Source organism: Castanea sativa, chromosome 12, assembly GCF_040712315.1.
Source record: "Castanea sativa cultivar Marrone di Chiusa Pesio chromosome 12, ASM4071231v1".
NCBI lineage: Eukaryota > Viridiplantae > Streptophyta > Magnoliopsida > Fagales > Fagaceae > Castanea > Castanea sativa.
Window position 1 is genome coordinate 7,637,418 of NC_134024.1, and position 17,630 is coordinate 7,655,047.

General features: G+C 31.3%; 2 protein-coding genes and 1 non-coding gene across 4 annotated transcripts; 1 reads left to right on the forward strand and 2 right to left on the reverse strand.

Annotated features, from left to right (window-relative positions):
* Positions 1-1,433: 1,433 nt before the first annotated feature.
* LOC142620108 (GDSL esterase/lipase At4g10955-like) lies at positions 1,434-4,279 on the reverse strand. Its single transcript, XM_075793533.1, has 4 exons — positions 4,269-4,279; positions 3,871-3,941; positions 2,973-3,039; positions 1,434-2,406 (listed from the first exon to the last, which is right to left on the reverse strand). The coding sequence occupies exons 1-4, from the start codon at positions 4,277-4,279 to the stop codon at positions 1,434-1,436; spliced, it is 1,122 nt and encodes a 373-aa protein (XP_075649648.1).
* Positions 4,280-4,585: 306 nt separating this feature from the next.
* TRNAA-CGC (transfer RNA alanine (anticodon CGC)) lies at positions 4,586-4,658 on the reverse strand. The gene has a single exon. It is a non-coding gene; the product is annotated as a tRNA-Ala (tRNA).
* Positions 4,659-7,770: 3,112 nt separating this feature from the next.
* On the forward strand, positions 7,771-16,324 carry LOC142618733 (wax ester synthase/diacylglycerol acyltransferase 11). 2 transcript variants are annotated; one of them, XM_075791739.1, is made up of 7 exons: positions 7,771-8,243; positions 12,109-12,672; positions 13,307-13,373; positions 14,272-14,384; positions 14,686-14,895; positions 15,208-15,345; positions 15,805-16,324. In XM_075791739.1, exons 1-7 carry the CDS (start codon positions 8,034-8,036, stop codon positions 15,952-15,954), a joined length of 1,452 nt encoding a protein of 483 aa, XP_075647854.1. In that variant the 5' UTR covers positions 7,771-8,033; the 3' UTR covers positions 15,955-16,324. The 2 variants fall into 2 exon arrangements, with proteins under 2 accessions (XP_075647854.1, XP_075647855.1); XM_075791740.1 differs by lacking the exon at positions 15,208-15,345.
* Positions 16,325-17,630: the final 1,306 nt, after the last annotated feature.

Here is a 17,630-nt window from a genome sequence, read left to right on the forward strand (position 1 = left end):
TTTTACAATTTTATCTCATTTTTTTTCAGTTTTATAAGTACTGCTTCTTGTCTTTTTTTACTTTTTTCTAACATTTTTGTTTGTCTTCTTTGCACCTTTGTTAACATTTTCCTATATAAAATTATATTTTTAATAACATTTTTTAATTAAGTTTATCTTTTTTACCATTTCTATTAATATTATTTAAGGTTTTCTTTTATCTTTTCATTCTCTTGGCTTAAACTTAAATCACATCTCTAATTAGTACACTAATCATTTTTCTTTGTACATAACCAAAGCATCTAAAATGACTTTCTCTCAAATTATTTTAAGTAATCATTTTGTAACTTATCTTTGTTATATTTCCACTTATCTCTATTAATATTTGCATTTCAACTACGTTCATTTTATAAACATATTGCTTCTTCATAAGCTAACTAACTTTTTTTTTATTGTATATCCCAACATTCAATATGCTAGAGCATACTTAGTCTTATTTATAGTTACGAACTTATGATCACATAATATACTTTTTGCACTTTTTTAAGTATTAAGTATAAATATATCGACAATATCTCTATTACCCTTTCAACAAAATATATATATATATATATATTTTTTTTTTGTTTCTTTTTCTTTTGTCCATATTGGCAGGATGTACAAGACTTAGTTATGTTGAAGTCTATGTCTTTTAACCAAGGTTAGCCTTTTTTTTCTTCCTTATCAAATACTATTGGGCCTGTGCCAGAAGCCATTTTGTAGTAATAATAATTTAACAGTATCAGATTTGTTTGAGGGCATTGTTTCTCTCATAGGGCTGGGCTTGAGACGTTGATGGCATGAGTTCGACCTGGATAATTTTAAGCCAGCCCAGAGTGAACTTTGTATAGTAGACCAAAGTTGGCCCTAGCGGACCACTGGGATATTTTTTGGGGTAAGTTGGACCGCAGCCCAAAAATTTGAAACTACCAATTGTACCCAAAATAATATATATTAGAAAATTATAAATTTATTCATTACGAAAAGAATAAAATTTAAATTACATACTTTGAAATGTATAGATATATAAATGCCTGACAAATTTTTTATTTTTATTTTTTGTGGTAATAAATAACTTATATTAAATCAAACAGAAAAGTTAATGCAAAGCCTCTCATAGTACATGCCGATAACATCAAAATATAGCTACATAACAAGATCCAATGAAACCAATGGAAGACTATCAAAGCTAATAAAATATAATACCTATGTAATTGCATATACTAGAACTCGACTCTCTTTTTGCTCCTACATATAATAGAGTTCAAGAGGCAACAAAACTTCCTTAGAGAAGGATAACAATTTCTTTATGGCAACACAATTGATTGCTATTATGTGAATCTGTTACACAAAAGCTAGCAACTTAACAAAACTAGAACTCCCAAAAGAAAACATTGCAGGAGATTTTTTATTTTTTACTTAAATTGGTACGACTTGTGTTGACACTGAATATCAGGATTCAACCACTGCTGAATTCCATGAGCTCGTCTAAAATTTGGTGATTGACCCTGAATAGTAGTCAGATGCGACGAAGGAATGAGATGCAATGCCTCTTCTAAATCCATTCCCAATGCATTTTTGAATAGATTCCTGAAAGAATTAGTTGTTGCAATCCTCTCAACATTTTCAGCTCCAATTTCCTGCATTTTCTTCCTATGCTCAAAATACCCTATATACTCTGCACAAATGGGATCGTTTGGGTTCACAAACAAGTTAGGAAACCAAGCAGATAACATTGCAAATGAGTCATCTTCTCTAGGCTTAGAGTTATAAGCTTTTGTAGCAGCAACAAGGCTTGCCTTGACAATACTATTCGCAATGCGAAGTGTATCCTTCACTTTTGGATCCTTGATTCTCTCTATAGGAATAGATAAGAATGGTGGATTGAATAGATATGTTTCAAGATTATAACCCACCTTGATCATGTTCTTTCCTGCAAGCAATGCCATAGCTGACCCTAAGGAATGTCCAGCTAACCATATATTTTCAGCTCCAGCAAAATCAACCATTTCCTTAACATATTTCATTGCAATCTCAAAACGTGTGTCTGATTGAAGTTTGTTAAGAATGCATCCAAGGTCCAACATGAGGTCACGTAATAGTGTGCCTGGTTCAGTGATTGTTCCTCGGAAGGCAATAACATATTTTGGAGTTTTTGTCTTAGAACCATCACAGTAAGAAGCTGGGAATTTAGACTCAAAAATGGCACCAAAGACGGAATTGTCAACATTATCTACAAGCACTTCACTTAATAGGAAATCGAAGATGTCCCACCATACTGGAGCAAAAGCTTGAGGGCCCTGCCGGTTTTGTTGCCGATCTTGTTCTAGAATATATACTCCTTGAACCAAGCTAGCTGCAATAGATCTTCGATGATCTTTGTTCTTCCTACAAAATTATTGTAACATAGAAAATAGCTAATAAGTTTAGTTATTAATAAGAACACCTATGGGATACATTTAGTGAAAACCCATTATTCCATTAGGCCATAATCATTTTGACAATGAATTTTTATCATACTCTAGTTTAAGTTCAAAGTAAAGTTACATAACAATTTGCGTTATATCATTATCCAGTTGTTCTGCTTTATACTTAATCAATCGACGTTTGTCGCACATACTTTTTTTTTTCCCTTACAAATGACCAAAGTTTAAAATGAAAAAATCAAACATATGTTATACAGAAATTAAGATCTTAATTGTGTATTTCCCTAGGTTTCATTTTTATTCTTCAGCCATTGTGAGTCACAAACAGAATGTTCAATTATATATCTATATATCTTTGAAAACCACTTTCCTTGACCTTACATTTTGGTCTCAAGCCTCAAATATGTTGCAGATATATTTTGATGTATTGCTAACAATTTAACATATCATCCTCTAGGTGTATCAGAATCTCCCTGCAATCAATTCCACCCCATATACAGGTTAATTATATATGGAAAATGGTCTTACCAGTCAACAACTTTGAAATGTGTTGGTCCTGAAAGGTTGAAAATATCCTCCTTGGCGAGCATTACTCCTTATATTACTGCGTTCATCTTTTACTAAAAGCATTTGAAATGGATCTGCCATAGAGGAAAAGAAATGTTCAATATTAATCGTGAAATTTTCGTTCAACTCTTGTTGTACTTGTGTAAATATGAGTCTTTAAGTACTATTTAAAGGGCGAGAGAGGATATGTGGTTGAATAGGATAACGGATGTCCTAGTACTAATAAAATTGAAGGAAAATGCTAAAGTTATTACAATCTACGAGACATGAGCCTAGCTGATACAATTAGATGCAACCCTTATGGCCTTACTGACAATCAACTATTAACCACTAGTTAAGGCTAATATTAAACCTACCATTTTTCTTAATCCTTCCAAGTAAAGTTATGCATAAAATCTTTTATAGTCAATTCATGTCAAATTTTAAGGCAACTAAACCAAACAACTTTGCCATTCTTTAAGATTCAAAAAGTTAAATTCTTCCATTCTTTTGCATTATTTGATAATTATCATCCCAAAAGTAAGGTGAAGGGAAAGGGTAAATTAACTTATCAATATTCATACATTATCTCATCCATCATATGGCACTTTGAAGTCTGAACATATAATGCATCGACAATACCGCTTCAAACTTAGCTAATTGAACTATAAACATTAAAATATATTCAAAAGCCAATCCAAATGAAAGCCTTTCAAGTATATTCTCCAACTAGATAATGAAATTCCATTTGAAATTCTCCAAATCAAAGATTAACGTAGGATGTGAAATATTACCTAGACAATTCTCATTTTCAACTGAAATTAAAACATTTTCTATTTTTGCAGTTCAATATTACTAATAGAAAAGAAAGGAGACCAACCTGTCCAACATGTAATGGTCTTGAACTCCACACATTTGAGTCTCTTATTGTACTTTTTGAGAAAGAGGAAGCTGTAATGATTAAACATCAATTAATAAACACTAATTAAGTACATTTAAAAAAAATTATACACGGGATGTTCAAAAGAAAATGGCATGAATAGAAATTAGACTTTTTTGTGCTATTAATAGCATTACTAATTGAGATAGATTAGAAAATCATTTTGCTTCAGTTGTCTCTGATGAATTCAAATCAATTGTTTTTCGTTTGTTTTAAATGGACGGTGTAAGTAAAAAGTCTTTCCATTTTGTATAGTTTTTTTTGGTTTTGACAGTTTGTGTTGTAATAACTTTCACTTTTAATTTTGTTATTTTTCGTTGGTACAACAACAATTTTACCATTGGAACATTTCTACTCAGTTGAACAAATCTCCTTCACACCCAAAAGGAGATTAAAAAAAAAAGGGTCAATGTCAAAGTAAAATTTTGGAGTTTTAAGAAACTATCAAAAAATGTAATACCCAACAAGTAATTATTAATTAACAAGAAAATAAAATGTTATATTTGATCTAATTATTTCTAATTAAACAAAATGAAAAAAGGCCAAGGCTGGACTTGCATAGTTGCAGCGTGTTTGTTATCAATAGATCCATTACTTCAATAGAAATGCTTGAACGGTGCGTTTTAGCAAGCAGGATAAAAAGAAAGAGATTGAATGGAGGTGCGGGGAATCGAACCCCGTGCCTCTCGCATGCGAAGCGAGCGCTCTACCATATGAGCTACACCCCCGATCGTTGTGCAAGTTACGATAATATTAATTTTATAAATGTTAGCGATGACAGAAAAAAAGTACATATCAATGTGGTCAACTTGCTGCTCAATACACAAAGTGACAAAACCCACAATTTTTCCACATGGCGAATTATAAGTGGTGAAATTGTGAACCTACCACTCACAACTTGGTAAGTTGTGAATTTTATTGTGGTCCTAACATTTTTGTTTACTACTTAGTGTGAAAAAATTGAAAATTTACTTTTGGAATATTTCTCATGTATATGGGGAGGCAAGTGGGACTATTAAAGTTGTTGTATGATTTTGAGTAATTATATGATAAATGGAAGTACGAAAGAGAAAACCATCATGAAAATCTCTTGACAATTACATATTTTATTAAGCTCTTGTATTATCATAAATCCATTATAGGTTTCTATACTAAAAAACCTTAGACTAACCCTAGGGTAACAATAAACTAACCTTAATTAATATACATGTTCTACAAATACATGGACCAACAATTGGCTTAGGCCATAATATGTCTAACAGTGGCATCTCAATTTCTCAATTGATGGACTTCTGTAATTGCTTGCAATAATAAAAGTTCTAAAGACACGAACTGTTTTATATTTATTAAAGTAGTATGCTATAATTGGTATTAATAAAAATAGTGTTGGTAATAAAACCATGTAAAAGTGATGTTATTATAATTATAACTTGTCACGTTAACATTTATAAAAAGAAAAAAGAAAAAAAAAAGGAGTATGAAATATTATATATCTCTAGTATTATTTAATTGCTGAGTCCAATCCCATCTTTTCTTCTTCCTGATCTTCTGTGATCCTGTGAGCAGTAGAGATATATAAGATGGTCCTTCGACTTGTTCTTCTGGTTCAATGAAGTGTTATTTGGCAACAAGATTGAAAATAAAATAAAATAAAATAAAAGTTTGAAGAATCCATAATGTCATTTTATTCTCCCACTCTTCAAGCATGCATGGTGGACATAGTCATATGCATTTGTCAAACCCAGAATGTTGAGGAAAAAAAGAAATCAGAGTTTATGACTTTATGCATCATGCGGCATATTTTCCACCCAATCAAACATTTATGATTTATCATTGCCAACCAAAATGTCCACCCAAACCATTGAAACCAACATGGACGTAAAAGTGAAAGTGAAAAAGCGTTTTTCATTGGACTTAATTTAGGTCTAATGCATTTAGTGCACTAGACCGGTCAGATGGTGACACGTGTCTAAAAGTAGATACATGTCGTCATCTCAACGGATCTAGTGTCACTCGACATTGAACCTAAACCTTACCCTTTTTTATTACATGGAAAAGAAAGATAAAAAATGTCATCCAATCAAATCCATGGAAGGCAAATTTGGAAGGAAAAAAGCAAGAGTTTGAGGAACGCACTAAAATTATTATTTGACTCCTTTGATTAATATCTTTTTTTCATTTTTTTTCTTGTAAATGTTTGTCTTGAGTCTCTTGATCTTGACATCTATAATAAGATAAAATTTTCTATACGATAATAATTGTTTTTTAAAAAAAATATATATATATAAGTAGGTTTTACATTTTTTTCTCTCACCTCTAAAAAGATTTCCAAAATATTGAACCAATAAAAATCCAACCAAATTGAAATCCTAAGATGTTTCTCACAAAAAAAGAAGTTACAAATTTACTAATAATCATAGACAACCAATTTCCTTAACAACTTGAGGCTTTAATTTTCTCAAATCAATATTCCACATGGTAAATTATATGATCAAGTGACGTTACAATAACATTTTTAATATATTAAAATTGAAAAAAAAATCCAATTTAAGATTTATTATGTCATAAGAAAATTAAGTTTTTTTTTAGAAGAATAAGAAAATTAAGTTGATTGGCTATTCTCAATTTTAATGAGATCTTAACAAATCTAAATTAAATTTTTAATTAGTAATATTGTATCTCAAAAGTAAGAAAAATAGTTGTATTTTTTAATAGTTACCGTTCTTATATAGTAAGTTAAATAAATATTAGGGTGTAAAGTGTATTTATTTATCTTTCTATATAAGTCATTGTAAGAAGAATTATACATTAGATTGCAAATTAAAATTAGTAGCTGCTTTTTGTGTGGGACTGGGGCATGGTGTAGTGTGTTTTCTTTAGTGCACTTGGAGCAGCTTTATTCCTTGGCTAACTGCATGTAGTTAAGCCTGGGGTTTATACTTTTTCATTGTTTTTCTTTTTTTGTATTCTTTTGGTTTCGCTTTTAATGAAAGTTTCTAATCAGTTCTCAATATAAATATAAATATATATATTCCACCTAATAATATTCCACCCCCCACCTCCCACCACCCTTCATATTTTTTTTCTTTTTTATATATACACGAAATGGAAACAAATAAAAATTACATGCAATAATATATATATATACACACACGCAAAACTTAGAGAAAATTCAATTATAATTTGAAATTAGAATCTAATTTTACGTCATATGTCTAAATTAATGTGAAAATTATACCATAATTATCCACTTAAGTTTGTACTATGTGTACATTTAAAATTTTTAATATTTGTATCAGGTGAATTAATTAGTGTAAAATACTAAAAATCTAATATTAATAAACTATAGATTAAAATAAATAAAAAATCAATAACATATACTCAATAAAAATCATCGTACAACAAAAATCACCACACATTTTATCTTATTAAAAATTCAAAAAAAAAAAGATCATAAGTAGCTTTAAATTTAGATAAGAATTTTAATATGTTACTAATTACATTTACTTTAAAAAAATTGGCTAATTATTTATACTTTTATAAAAAAAAATTATGTTTAATTTTAAATGTATTCATACATATGTATTAATGCATGTTATATGCTATTATTTAAAATTATTTAACAAATTATTTATATTTTTATAATAAAAATTATGTTTAATTTACATACCTCTTTAATTGCTAAAGGAAAACTGAAGCCGTCAAATTAAGTAGGTTGGTTATAAATTAAGCAGCTAGGTTATTAGTTAGGGGCATCCCAATTTCAAAGTCAAAACTGTATCCAGGGGCATTTTTTGTAATCCCGTTCTTTATAAAGTCAAACCAGCTATTTCCAAATCTTTGAGACACACCCCAGGAGGAAAGACATCCTTAAACCAACTTTAGATCTAAAAACCCATTTAAACAAGCTCACAATAGCCAAAATTCAAGAACTCAAAACAAGTGAGTATTGGGCATTGAGTAAAGCCTATCTCTTTTCTTTTTCCTTCTCTTTTTGAGGCAAGATTAAAGCCTATCTCATTCCAAGAAAGCATATATTTTTGGAGCCTTTTCAATCTCAAAGAAACAAAAAAAAAAAGAACCCACAAAAAGAAGAATTCAAGATGGGTGAGAGTGATAATAATGGGATGGTATCAATGGAAGAGGAAGAGGAAGAGCAGCCACTAAGTCCAGCAGCTCGATTGTTTCATTCACCAAGCTTCAACTGTTATATCATTGCCATCTTGGGGTGCAACACAAAGTTCAAACCTGACGTTATTAAATCTGGTTTAGAACAGACTTTGCTTAAGCATCCAAGATTCTCCAGCAAGCTGGTAAGAGAAACTATCCTATTCTTCTCTACTTCATTTGTTGAGGTTTCTCTTGCTTTCTTGCTAGCTTGACTTGTTCTTTCTTTTTGTTCTAAGTGGTGCTTCTTTTCTATCTTGTTTTCTTTCTTTATGATGGAGGTGGTTCTTTTTTTCTTTTCTTTTTTTGGTTGTTCAAACTTCAAAGTTTCAAACTCATGGTTTGCTTGAATTCATTAAACTATTTGTCTTTTTTATCAAATACTTTTGAGACCACTTGTGCTGCTAAGTGTTTATTTTAATTGGTTAACTGGGTCTAAATAAACAAAATGAATAAAAATATAGATGTACTTTAACAAAAATAAAGTTTCAACAAATTATACATAAATATTTAAAACTTCTTCTTTTGCAAAGATGTTCTCTACTTCTCTCTATGTTTTGACATATTTGAGGTTGACCTTAGATGTTTTTGTTGCCAAATTATCTATCGCCACCGAAATTTCCACAATCCAATCCACATTAGATGAACTTGATTCGCAACATTCAACATTATAGAACAATAGGGTTTATTTTATTTTTTTGTGTTGGTGAAAAGAATAAGAAAAAAGAAAGACAAAAAATGAAGCTAGGGTAGTAGCTAGTTTACAGGCAACGGGGCATATTCAATTGCCTTTCCCTTTCTAGTTTCTTCTAAGTACTAATAAAGGAGTGGCACATCCCCATCACAAGGTTGGCATCAAGTTGCCAACAAATCTTTAATGAGCTTAAATTTGATAAGTACAGGTGTTACAACTCTCGTTTTACACGTTTAATAATAAATTGTCACGTTAACTTTTTACTTAATAATAAATACACCCTACAACACTTAATAACATCTTAATTATCTCACACTTTCATTAACTTCTTTAATTTCAAAACAAACTAAAACCCAAATCTCATCCCTTCTTATACAAAAAACCAAAGAAAAAAAAAATTGAAATCTCCTCATTTCCTGCATCGTTTGCTCAAGTTTTCATTTTTCAAATCTGAAATCTCATCAATTCAGCAGGTTTGCTCAAGTTTTAATTTTTCTTGATTTCATCTTTTTCCCAAATGGATTTCGAGATTTCCCAATCATTGGCTCAAGCGAAGGCTGCTGAGATTTCTTGGTACAAACTGATACTAATTGAATTACATCATTAAGCCTATTCAATTACACATTGGAACTTCGTAAAAGACAAGATCATATGTTAACAGCAACTATCAATATTTCAATTTATGGAACAAAAAACAAGATCTCAGCGACTATCAATAAAAGGCACGATTCTATGGAACAAAATGTCAAAAACACACTTTCATCACCTACTTTGTTAACTATGGAACAAAAAACACGGTCCTTGCCTACTTCAACTATGGAACAAAAAACAAAATTCTATGTTACTGTGCAAACCCATACAGTCAAGATATCCAAACACACTTTCATCACCTAGTAAGACCCAATAACAAATATAGCAAAACAGACGTTGAAGTAGTGACGCCGGAGAATTGATGTGGCGGAGAACGAAGGTCCGGAGAGATTTGCAGTGGGAGACAGAGGAGCTGAGGAGGGAGATGAGATTTTAGGGATTCTCTTTCACATCAGGTTTGAAAATGTGAAATAGGTTTTTTTTTTTTTTTAAATGTTATTAAGTGTACTGGAATGTATTGATTTTAAAATGAGTCCTAAGTAAAAAGTTGATGTGGCATGTCTATATTTGCTAGTGTAAACCAAAAATAAAACGTGATTTGCTATATAATCACTGTCCAAATTTTTGATAATTTTGTTACTAGGTTCTAGGAACCTGAGTGGAAATCAGACCCCCAGGGAACCAACAAGGCATCTTTCCATTTCTTTGTGCCATATGAGTATCATTTGAGCTGATTAGTGGAAGGTTGTATAGAGGAAAACTTTATTGTGGATTGGTAAATTACACGTGCATCTAATAGCCTTGAACCTATAATCTCACTCTCTATCCCTTTTTTTATTGGAGGAGGGAGAGCATTCAAGTTAGAGCTTTTTGCTAATACAACTAACTGGAATTAAAAATTATTACAAATTTCTAGATTTGGCCTTTAAGCTTTCCATCATAATTGATGCGATTCATTGCAATTTGCATAATAGTTGAACTCCATTAGTTTTTTTTTCAGCATTTTGTGAGCCTTCTCTGTTTTGTTTTTAGCATTTCGTGAGCCTCCTCGGTTTTGTTTTTCTTACTTGCACATTATCTTACTAAGATTTAGATAATATATGACTAGGTGCTCTATAGATGTAGCTTTGTGCAGCCTTCCTAAGCTTTATATTCACTGACAATAGCTCTGTAGCCAAACAAGTCAATGAGCTTTGGATCCATATGTCATAATTTAACTTTGATGATAATTAGCTTTGCTTATTTTTTTAGTAATTATTTTGATATAATTATTTTCCTAATCATTTTAATATCTTCCTCTTGAAGGTTTTTTTTTTTTTTTTTTTCAATTTTAAATTGTATAAATTTCTCTCCATGAATTCCAACAACGACAACATCATTATTGTTAGTAAATTATTTTCAATAATAATTTTAAAAAAAACATATTAAAGGAAAAATGAAAAAATAACCTTAACAAAATAGTTAAGTCCTTTTTTGGAATTTACACTCAAAACAACCATTTTTAAAACAACTTACCCAAACACTTAATGTAAATTTAAAAATAAAAAACACATATTTTCACATTTTTACCAAACACTTATTTGTGGTTTTTAAAACGCACGTTTTAAAAACACACCTTTATAAACAGTCTATCCAAATGGGCTCTTATTGATTCTAATTCTAAAGTACAATGTACATAGCTCTTTCATTACATTCCATATTTTAGTCAACGTACAAAATTCACCGATAATGCAAAATTGTATTAAAAAAACATTTTATGGTTATGATAATTGTGTAAATTTATACTGATATTATTTGTTTTACATTTAATTTTTTATTCTTTTTTTATGTATTCTGATGATTAAGAAAATAGTAGATGATGGTTGTTGTGTGTGTGAAGAAAGAGAAAAATTATAAAAATAAAGATAATTTGATATTTTAATGAAATTTAGTGTAGAATAAACCATCTCAATGTCGGATGTTTTGAAAAGTCAGTATATAAAATAGAAAAAATAAATTCTTATACTAAAATCGTTAAGAATTTTTGTTGGAACTAATGCAAATGCTCTAAGTATAAAAACTCAAAAGTGTATTTTTTTTAATGTCGACTTTTTTCTTTTTTATTTATTTTTGGAAGTAGCATGTTAAAGGTGAAAGTTTATGTGACAGATTTTTAATGATAGATAAAAAAATGACATCAATAATGGGCCCAAATGAGAACAAATAACATAAGATATACCAAGATTTTAATGGAGAGTTAAAATAAAGAATTAAATATAAATTCAATTAATAACAAGTAAAATGATGAGACCTCAAACTATGAGGCGAACCAAAAGTAAAATATTTTTCACGTTTGGTTTTATATATAAATAAATATGATGGCTAGAGATAATATGTCCCATGTTTTTTACTTTTGGTTTTTTATATAAATAAATATGATGATTAGAGATATTATGTCCCATTTAATATTGAAGGTTTGAAGCTTGCCTAAAACCAATATGTCACAATTGCATTATGATAAATTTTGATCAAAAACCAATATGTCCCATTTAAAAATTATGATAAAATTTTGAAGGTGATAATTCATATTTGGGCTATTAATTTTTGAAGAAAATAGCTAGAGAAGACAGTGTGCTCAGATTATATTTTACTAAAATTCGCTCAAATGTGGTATTTTCATCTATATAATTATTGTTACTTGTGTTTAATTGTTAACATTTTCTTTCTTGTTATCTATGATACAAAAGGTTGCTGATGATGGACAAAGATGGACAAAGACTATAGTAGATTTAGAGGACCATGTCATAGTTCCAGATTTGGATCCTAACATAGATTTTGCAGACCAGTTGGTTGAAGACTACATATCAGAACTTACTACAAAACCTATGGACCTCTCAAAACCATTATGGGAACTCCACCTTCTTAACATTAAAACCTCAGATGCTGAGGCTGTTGGGGTTTTTAGGATCCACCATTCAATGGGTGATGGTGCATCTCTAATATCTCTTCTCTTAGCCTGTACACGAAAAACATTGGATCCAGAAGCATTACCTAGTGTTCCAGAAAATAAACAAGCAGGTTCAACTAATTCAGGCGGGTTTTGGTGGTTCTTGTTAGCATTTTTGTCAGTATTAAGGTTGATTTGGAACACTTTGGTGGATGTGTTGCTGTTTGGGGCAACCGTTATGTTTATGAAAGACACAAAAACTCCTATCAAAGGTGCACCAGGGGTTGAGCACAATATCAAAAAGTTTGTGCATCGGACAATCAGCTTGGATGACATAAAGCTTGTGAAAAATGCATTGAACATGGTATGCTGATTATTAATAAATCCTGTTTACTTGCTTATTAGCTTGAAATAGTTTATTTTTAGATACAATAGTAACTTTTTTTATGTGGGAAACAATTGCATGTCTTTTTACTTTGTTTGTGCCATATTCCAACTGAATTGACACTACTCTAGATGGCTAAACTGGATGGATTTTGATAATTGACAGGCAAATTCCTGTCATATCATGTGTTCTTCAATGAGATGATGAACATTTAAAATTTTGGTGAACTCATTACCATCTTTAATGAATAATGACGCCCATGACCCATGAAATTCTGGGTCCCAGTTCTTTAAGATCCTGTTGTGGAAGTTTTTTTGTGTGGATAAGTTACAACAGAGGGGGAATTAAACCATGGATGTCTTTGTTGGAAACACTAGGAGATACCAACCAATTGAGCTACAAGACTCTTGGCTAGCAGGGGTTTAATTAGCTAACGTTGTCCACTTAGTAATAAGCTAACATTATGTTCTTCCAAATCAAATCTAATGGCCTTTAGAAAGTCATTCTGTCATAAGGTCTGCTTCAAGGAACATACAAGTCTACGTGCGTTTCTATATTTTCTTTTGCATTTCTTAATGGCATTTTTTTTTTTTACTCTGGTCGAATTCAGTAGACCGTCAACGATGTCGTTTTGGGAGTAACTCAAGCTGGTCTTTCACGGTATCTAAACCGGAAATATGGTGAGCCTATCAATTACTTTCTCATTTAGCTATGATCATACTGTGATACTGGTGTATCACTTTATTTCCCTTATTTTGATGGCATTATTTGGTGTAAAATTCATCTTTAGCAAGTATGTAAGCATTTATATCATGTTTAGTATTGACCTCCTTTAATTTGTAATCTTAAAGCAACGGATACCAATTTTAGACTCCATGTCATGTTGAGAGTGCTGGCATAGTATTTTTTTTATTGGAGCAATTCCCAGAGGAAGTAACGCTGCTATCTGATAGAAAACTTAAAACTTGGGCCATTACAGTTCTTTTAGTCAATATGCCTAAAAGTAATAATAATAGGCAAGGCATTGCACTTAAACAATAGCTTTCTACATTAGTTATTCAATTTATCTGTCCTTTCTCTTGAATGCAATAGCTGTGAAAACTCAAAGATGCAAAGTCTAGGAAAAACGAAGTTTATAGATTTCAACACGTTCCATCATACTACAGATAACTTCTATTGGATCTAAAAAAGTTTAGCAAAACGAAATTTACAGGAATTGCAAAGATGATGAAGATAAGAAACTATTTTTTTTTTAAGTACTTTAATGAGAACTCAATCCTTTCCCTAAACCTTTCTGAGATCGATACTGATAATGTTCAGGGCCTTCTCATAATTATAATTACATGAATTTGCTATGTGCTTCATCGTTGAAGTTTTGGACTTTCTAAAATAATCATAAATCAGATGCTATGTTACGGGACATGATTAGCATGATCTTAGGGATGTTGTCCTAGTAATTTATGAATTATCAGTATAATGTGGCTTGGTTGGTCCATAGAAAAGTATTATGCTATCAAAAACCAAACACAGTATCTCTACCTGACATACAGCAACAGTGGTTTAATAAAGTTAACTCAGCAGGTGAGGCAGAGATAGATGGAGGAGAAAAGCACAGGAAAAGTAATCTTCCAAAAAGTGTCCGCCTTAGGGCAACGATTCTTGTCAATGTAAGACCAACTGTAGGAATCCAGGTAATTTATCTCTTGTTATTCTTTGAAAAATATCACATTGCAATATGCTCCAATGCTATGAAAAATGTGAACTCTAAAATTACTCATCCATGAAGCTTAACTATGTCAATTATCTCATGTATACAAGTTGGTAAAATTGATTTTGGTGTTGGTATGTAATTGATGTTAAGATAATCAGCTTGACAATCCTTGGAATCCACATTAATGTTTCACCCATTTTAATGTGATTCATCAGATAATAACATGGTTTGCCTGCCCCTCATCTAGATCATCCTCTCTTTTAATGTTGTCCATGAAACAGGCTCTGGCTAATATGATGGAAAAGGGATCCAAGACCAGGTGGGGTAATTTGATTGGATATATCCTCCTCCCGTTCACCATTGCTTTACAAGATGACCCATTGGATTATGTTCGGAAAGCTAAAGCCACCATTGATAGAAAAAAGCGTTCACTTGAATCTATATGCACATTCTCAGGTGGTGTGTTAATACTCAGAACATTTGGAGTTAAGGTACAGACATATCTTTTTAAACCTTCTCAATGAGACAATAATGAATCTAAGGTCACAGTTGGCATTGGGATCTATTCTCTAACCACTATGGAAAAATTAACCAAAGAATATAACCTAAACTCATATTGTGCCTAATTATTACTCATGAATCATATGCAAAAATATTCTCCCATTAAAGAAAGTTCTCAATAAGTTCTGTTATATTTAAACATAGTTGTGGATCTAAAGTGTGGCACTGCAGAAGATGGTTATCATTAGAGGAAGTATAACAAGCTGCTGAATGGTGTTATTACATTTTTTCATGGATATCAGGTTGCTACTGTTTTAACACACAAAGTTCTTTCCAACACTACAATGGCCTTTTCCAGCATGGTTGGTCCGCTGGAAGAAATTAGCTTTTATGGCCATCCATTAGCTTACATTGCTCCTAGTGTTTATGGGCATCCACATGTAAGTAATCTAATGACTAAGTTAGAACCTTTTCTCCACTGCTTTCAAATAAATTGACTCCTCAGAGTTTTAACAAAAGAATGTGCTTGGTATGCGTATTTTGCACATGAACTAAACTTGGTGCCAGAGTTCTAATGTCTTCATTTTTCACCACCATGCTAGCAGTTAACAATTCATGGATATAATGATATTTTATTTCATTTTACTCTTGTTTCTTCAAGTTGAACCTGAATGTGTAAAAATATGACAACCACATTTTCTTGTAACATTCTTTGAGCTGGCTGAATGGAACTATGGAGCCTAATGTAATCTGATGGAAATTGCAATATGAAAGGTTACTGAATTAAGTGCATTTGGACTTTTATGATGCTGTTCCACTTATAGCAAATTTTGTGATACGAAACCATGTTCCTTACAGCTTATAGTGCTTTGTACTTTGTTTTTTGGTTTCTTTTGCAGGCATTGACAATCCATTTTCAAAGTTATGTAAACAAGATGACCATTGCTCTAGCAGTTGACCCAAATGTGATTCCTGATCCTTACCAACTCTGTGACGATCTAGAGGAATCGCTGAAACTCATCCATGATGCTATATTAAAAAAGGTCTAAGAGGAGGATCAGTTCATAGAAAATATGTTCTATCAAAAAAAGAAATTTGAAGTTTCAGTAACATTTACTGGCATTCTAATTGACTTGCTTTCAAATAAAAGAAGAAGAATAATCCAAAATTGATATCAAACAAGCGTAGGACCATTTAGTTTTAGTACATCTCTTCTTTTTTTTTTCTTTTTTCTTTTTCTCTCAACTAGTTTTTACAAGAATTCGTTTCATACAGCAACTGTTTAAATTTTGAAAGCCATTTGTTTGACGATGCAAATGTTACAAGCCAATTGTCTAGTAGCACTATTATACCAGTCACCATCTACGACATAAAAATGCACAGGAATAAACTTTTCTCTACCGGTTCAAGCATTTTGAGGTGGAGTTTTTGTAATTTTATTTTGTCTCCTCAAATATTTTGAGTTTTAGTGTAGATTTTGTTTGAGACTAGATCTTTGACTGTCTTTGATATAATGCCTGCACACCCAAAGTAATGGATCAAAAGGTAAGGTGACACTGGTGTAATGTCAGCCTAAGTTTCTCCCATGCTTAAGTCAGTTTCACCAATGGGGTAACACTGTATTTTGTGTGTGTATTTTACTCATATCAGCCATGGTTGGAGGAGTTCGGTTTATATATTGAGTTGAGCAAGGATGGCTAAATCATTGTTAGTTACTGAACTGGTGCCAATGAGCAAATCATAGGAGTTATATAGGGAGATCCTCCCTTATTCTAGTGCCTTAGCTCAAGTTTTAGTGATGGGAGGGAGTTCCTGAAGTCATTGCTTTTCATATCTGATCCAAAGGTCATCCATTTGGGAATTCATATGTGGATGATCTTTATCTAACCCATCAATAACCATTGTTCTAGAGTCATCTCATATGTGGTCTCTGATTATCTCTATGATCACTAGAGGAATCTCCTAAGATAATCAAGAAGGTAATTCTTAAAAGAGGATTTGATCGAACTTAGAAAGTGTACATTGTAATTAAACTGATACCTTTTATTGATGTTAAAAATGGAAGAAAATTGAAGCCTCTTTGGGACATGGTTGTAGGTTGTGGTTGTGATAGTGGTTATGGTTGCAGTCACAATATGCAATTTTCATTTTTCACTCATTGCCACAGTAGAGGGATTTCACATACAACCATTACACATAATATTACCTCAGTAGTGATGGTGAAAATGCATTACATGACGGTTAACATTCCTATACATTTAGTATACTCTGCATTCATTGTTTTGTGGAGTACTTTACAATTTTTTTTTAATTTATAGAAATTAATATTCCCATAATAATTTTATAAAAAAAAATCTCAACCTAAATTTATTAGAAATTATAGCTATCTCTTCAAACACTTTTGAAAAAAATTTTAACGGATTTGAAGCTAAGTCTTCCCGTAAAGAATGGTCAAGATATCACTCGAGCTAAAAGGCTCAATGGTCTTCCACGTCAATTTCTTGTGTCATGCATCATGTTATTATAATTTCTTACCTGTTCTTAATGAAATATCCACTATACCTTTTTATGAAGTATAGTTTGGATTTCCTTTCTTCTTCTTTTTTTTTTTTTTTGAAGTGTTGTAACTATAACACCAAGAGTCTTTTGCATGACTAACACGTGGTGGAAAAAAAAGAAAGATAATAACGTAAAATGGATACTTTTTATAAGGACTTGTGTAAAT

Excerpts from the sequence above, each read along its gene's own strand:
- LOC142618733 (XM_075791739.1), top strand. The coding sequence starts at position 8,034 with ATGGGTGAGAGTGATAATAATGGGATGGTATCAATGGAAGAGGAAGAG. Across the intron at positions 13,374-14,271 it reads GTATCTAAACCGGAAATATG|CAGGTGAGGCAGAGATAGAT; the intron begins GTGAGCCTATCA and ends AAGTTAACTCAG. Across the intron at positions 14,896-15,207 it reads TCAGAACATTTGGAGTTAAG|GTTGCTACTGTTTTAACACA; the intron begins GTACAGACATAT and ends CATGGATATCAG.
- LOC142620108 (XM_075793533.1), bottom strand. Across the intron at positions 3,040-3,870 it reads GACCATTACATGTTGGACAG|GAGTAATGCTCGCCAAGGAG; the intron begins GTTGGTCTCCTT and ends CAGTAATATAAG. Across the intron at positions 2,407-2,972 it reads CATTTCAAAGTTGTTGACTG|GAAGAACAAAGATCATCGAA; the intron begins GTAAGACCATTT and ends ATAATTTTGTAG.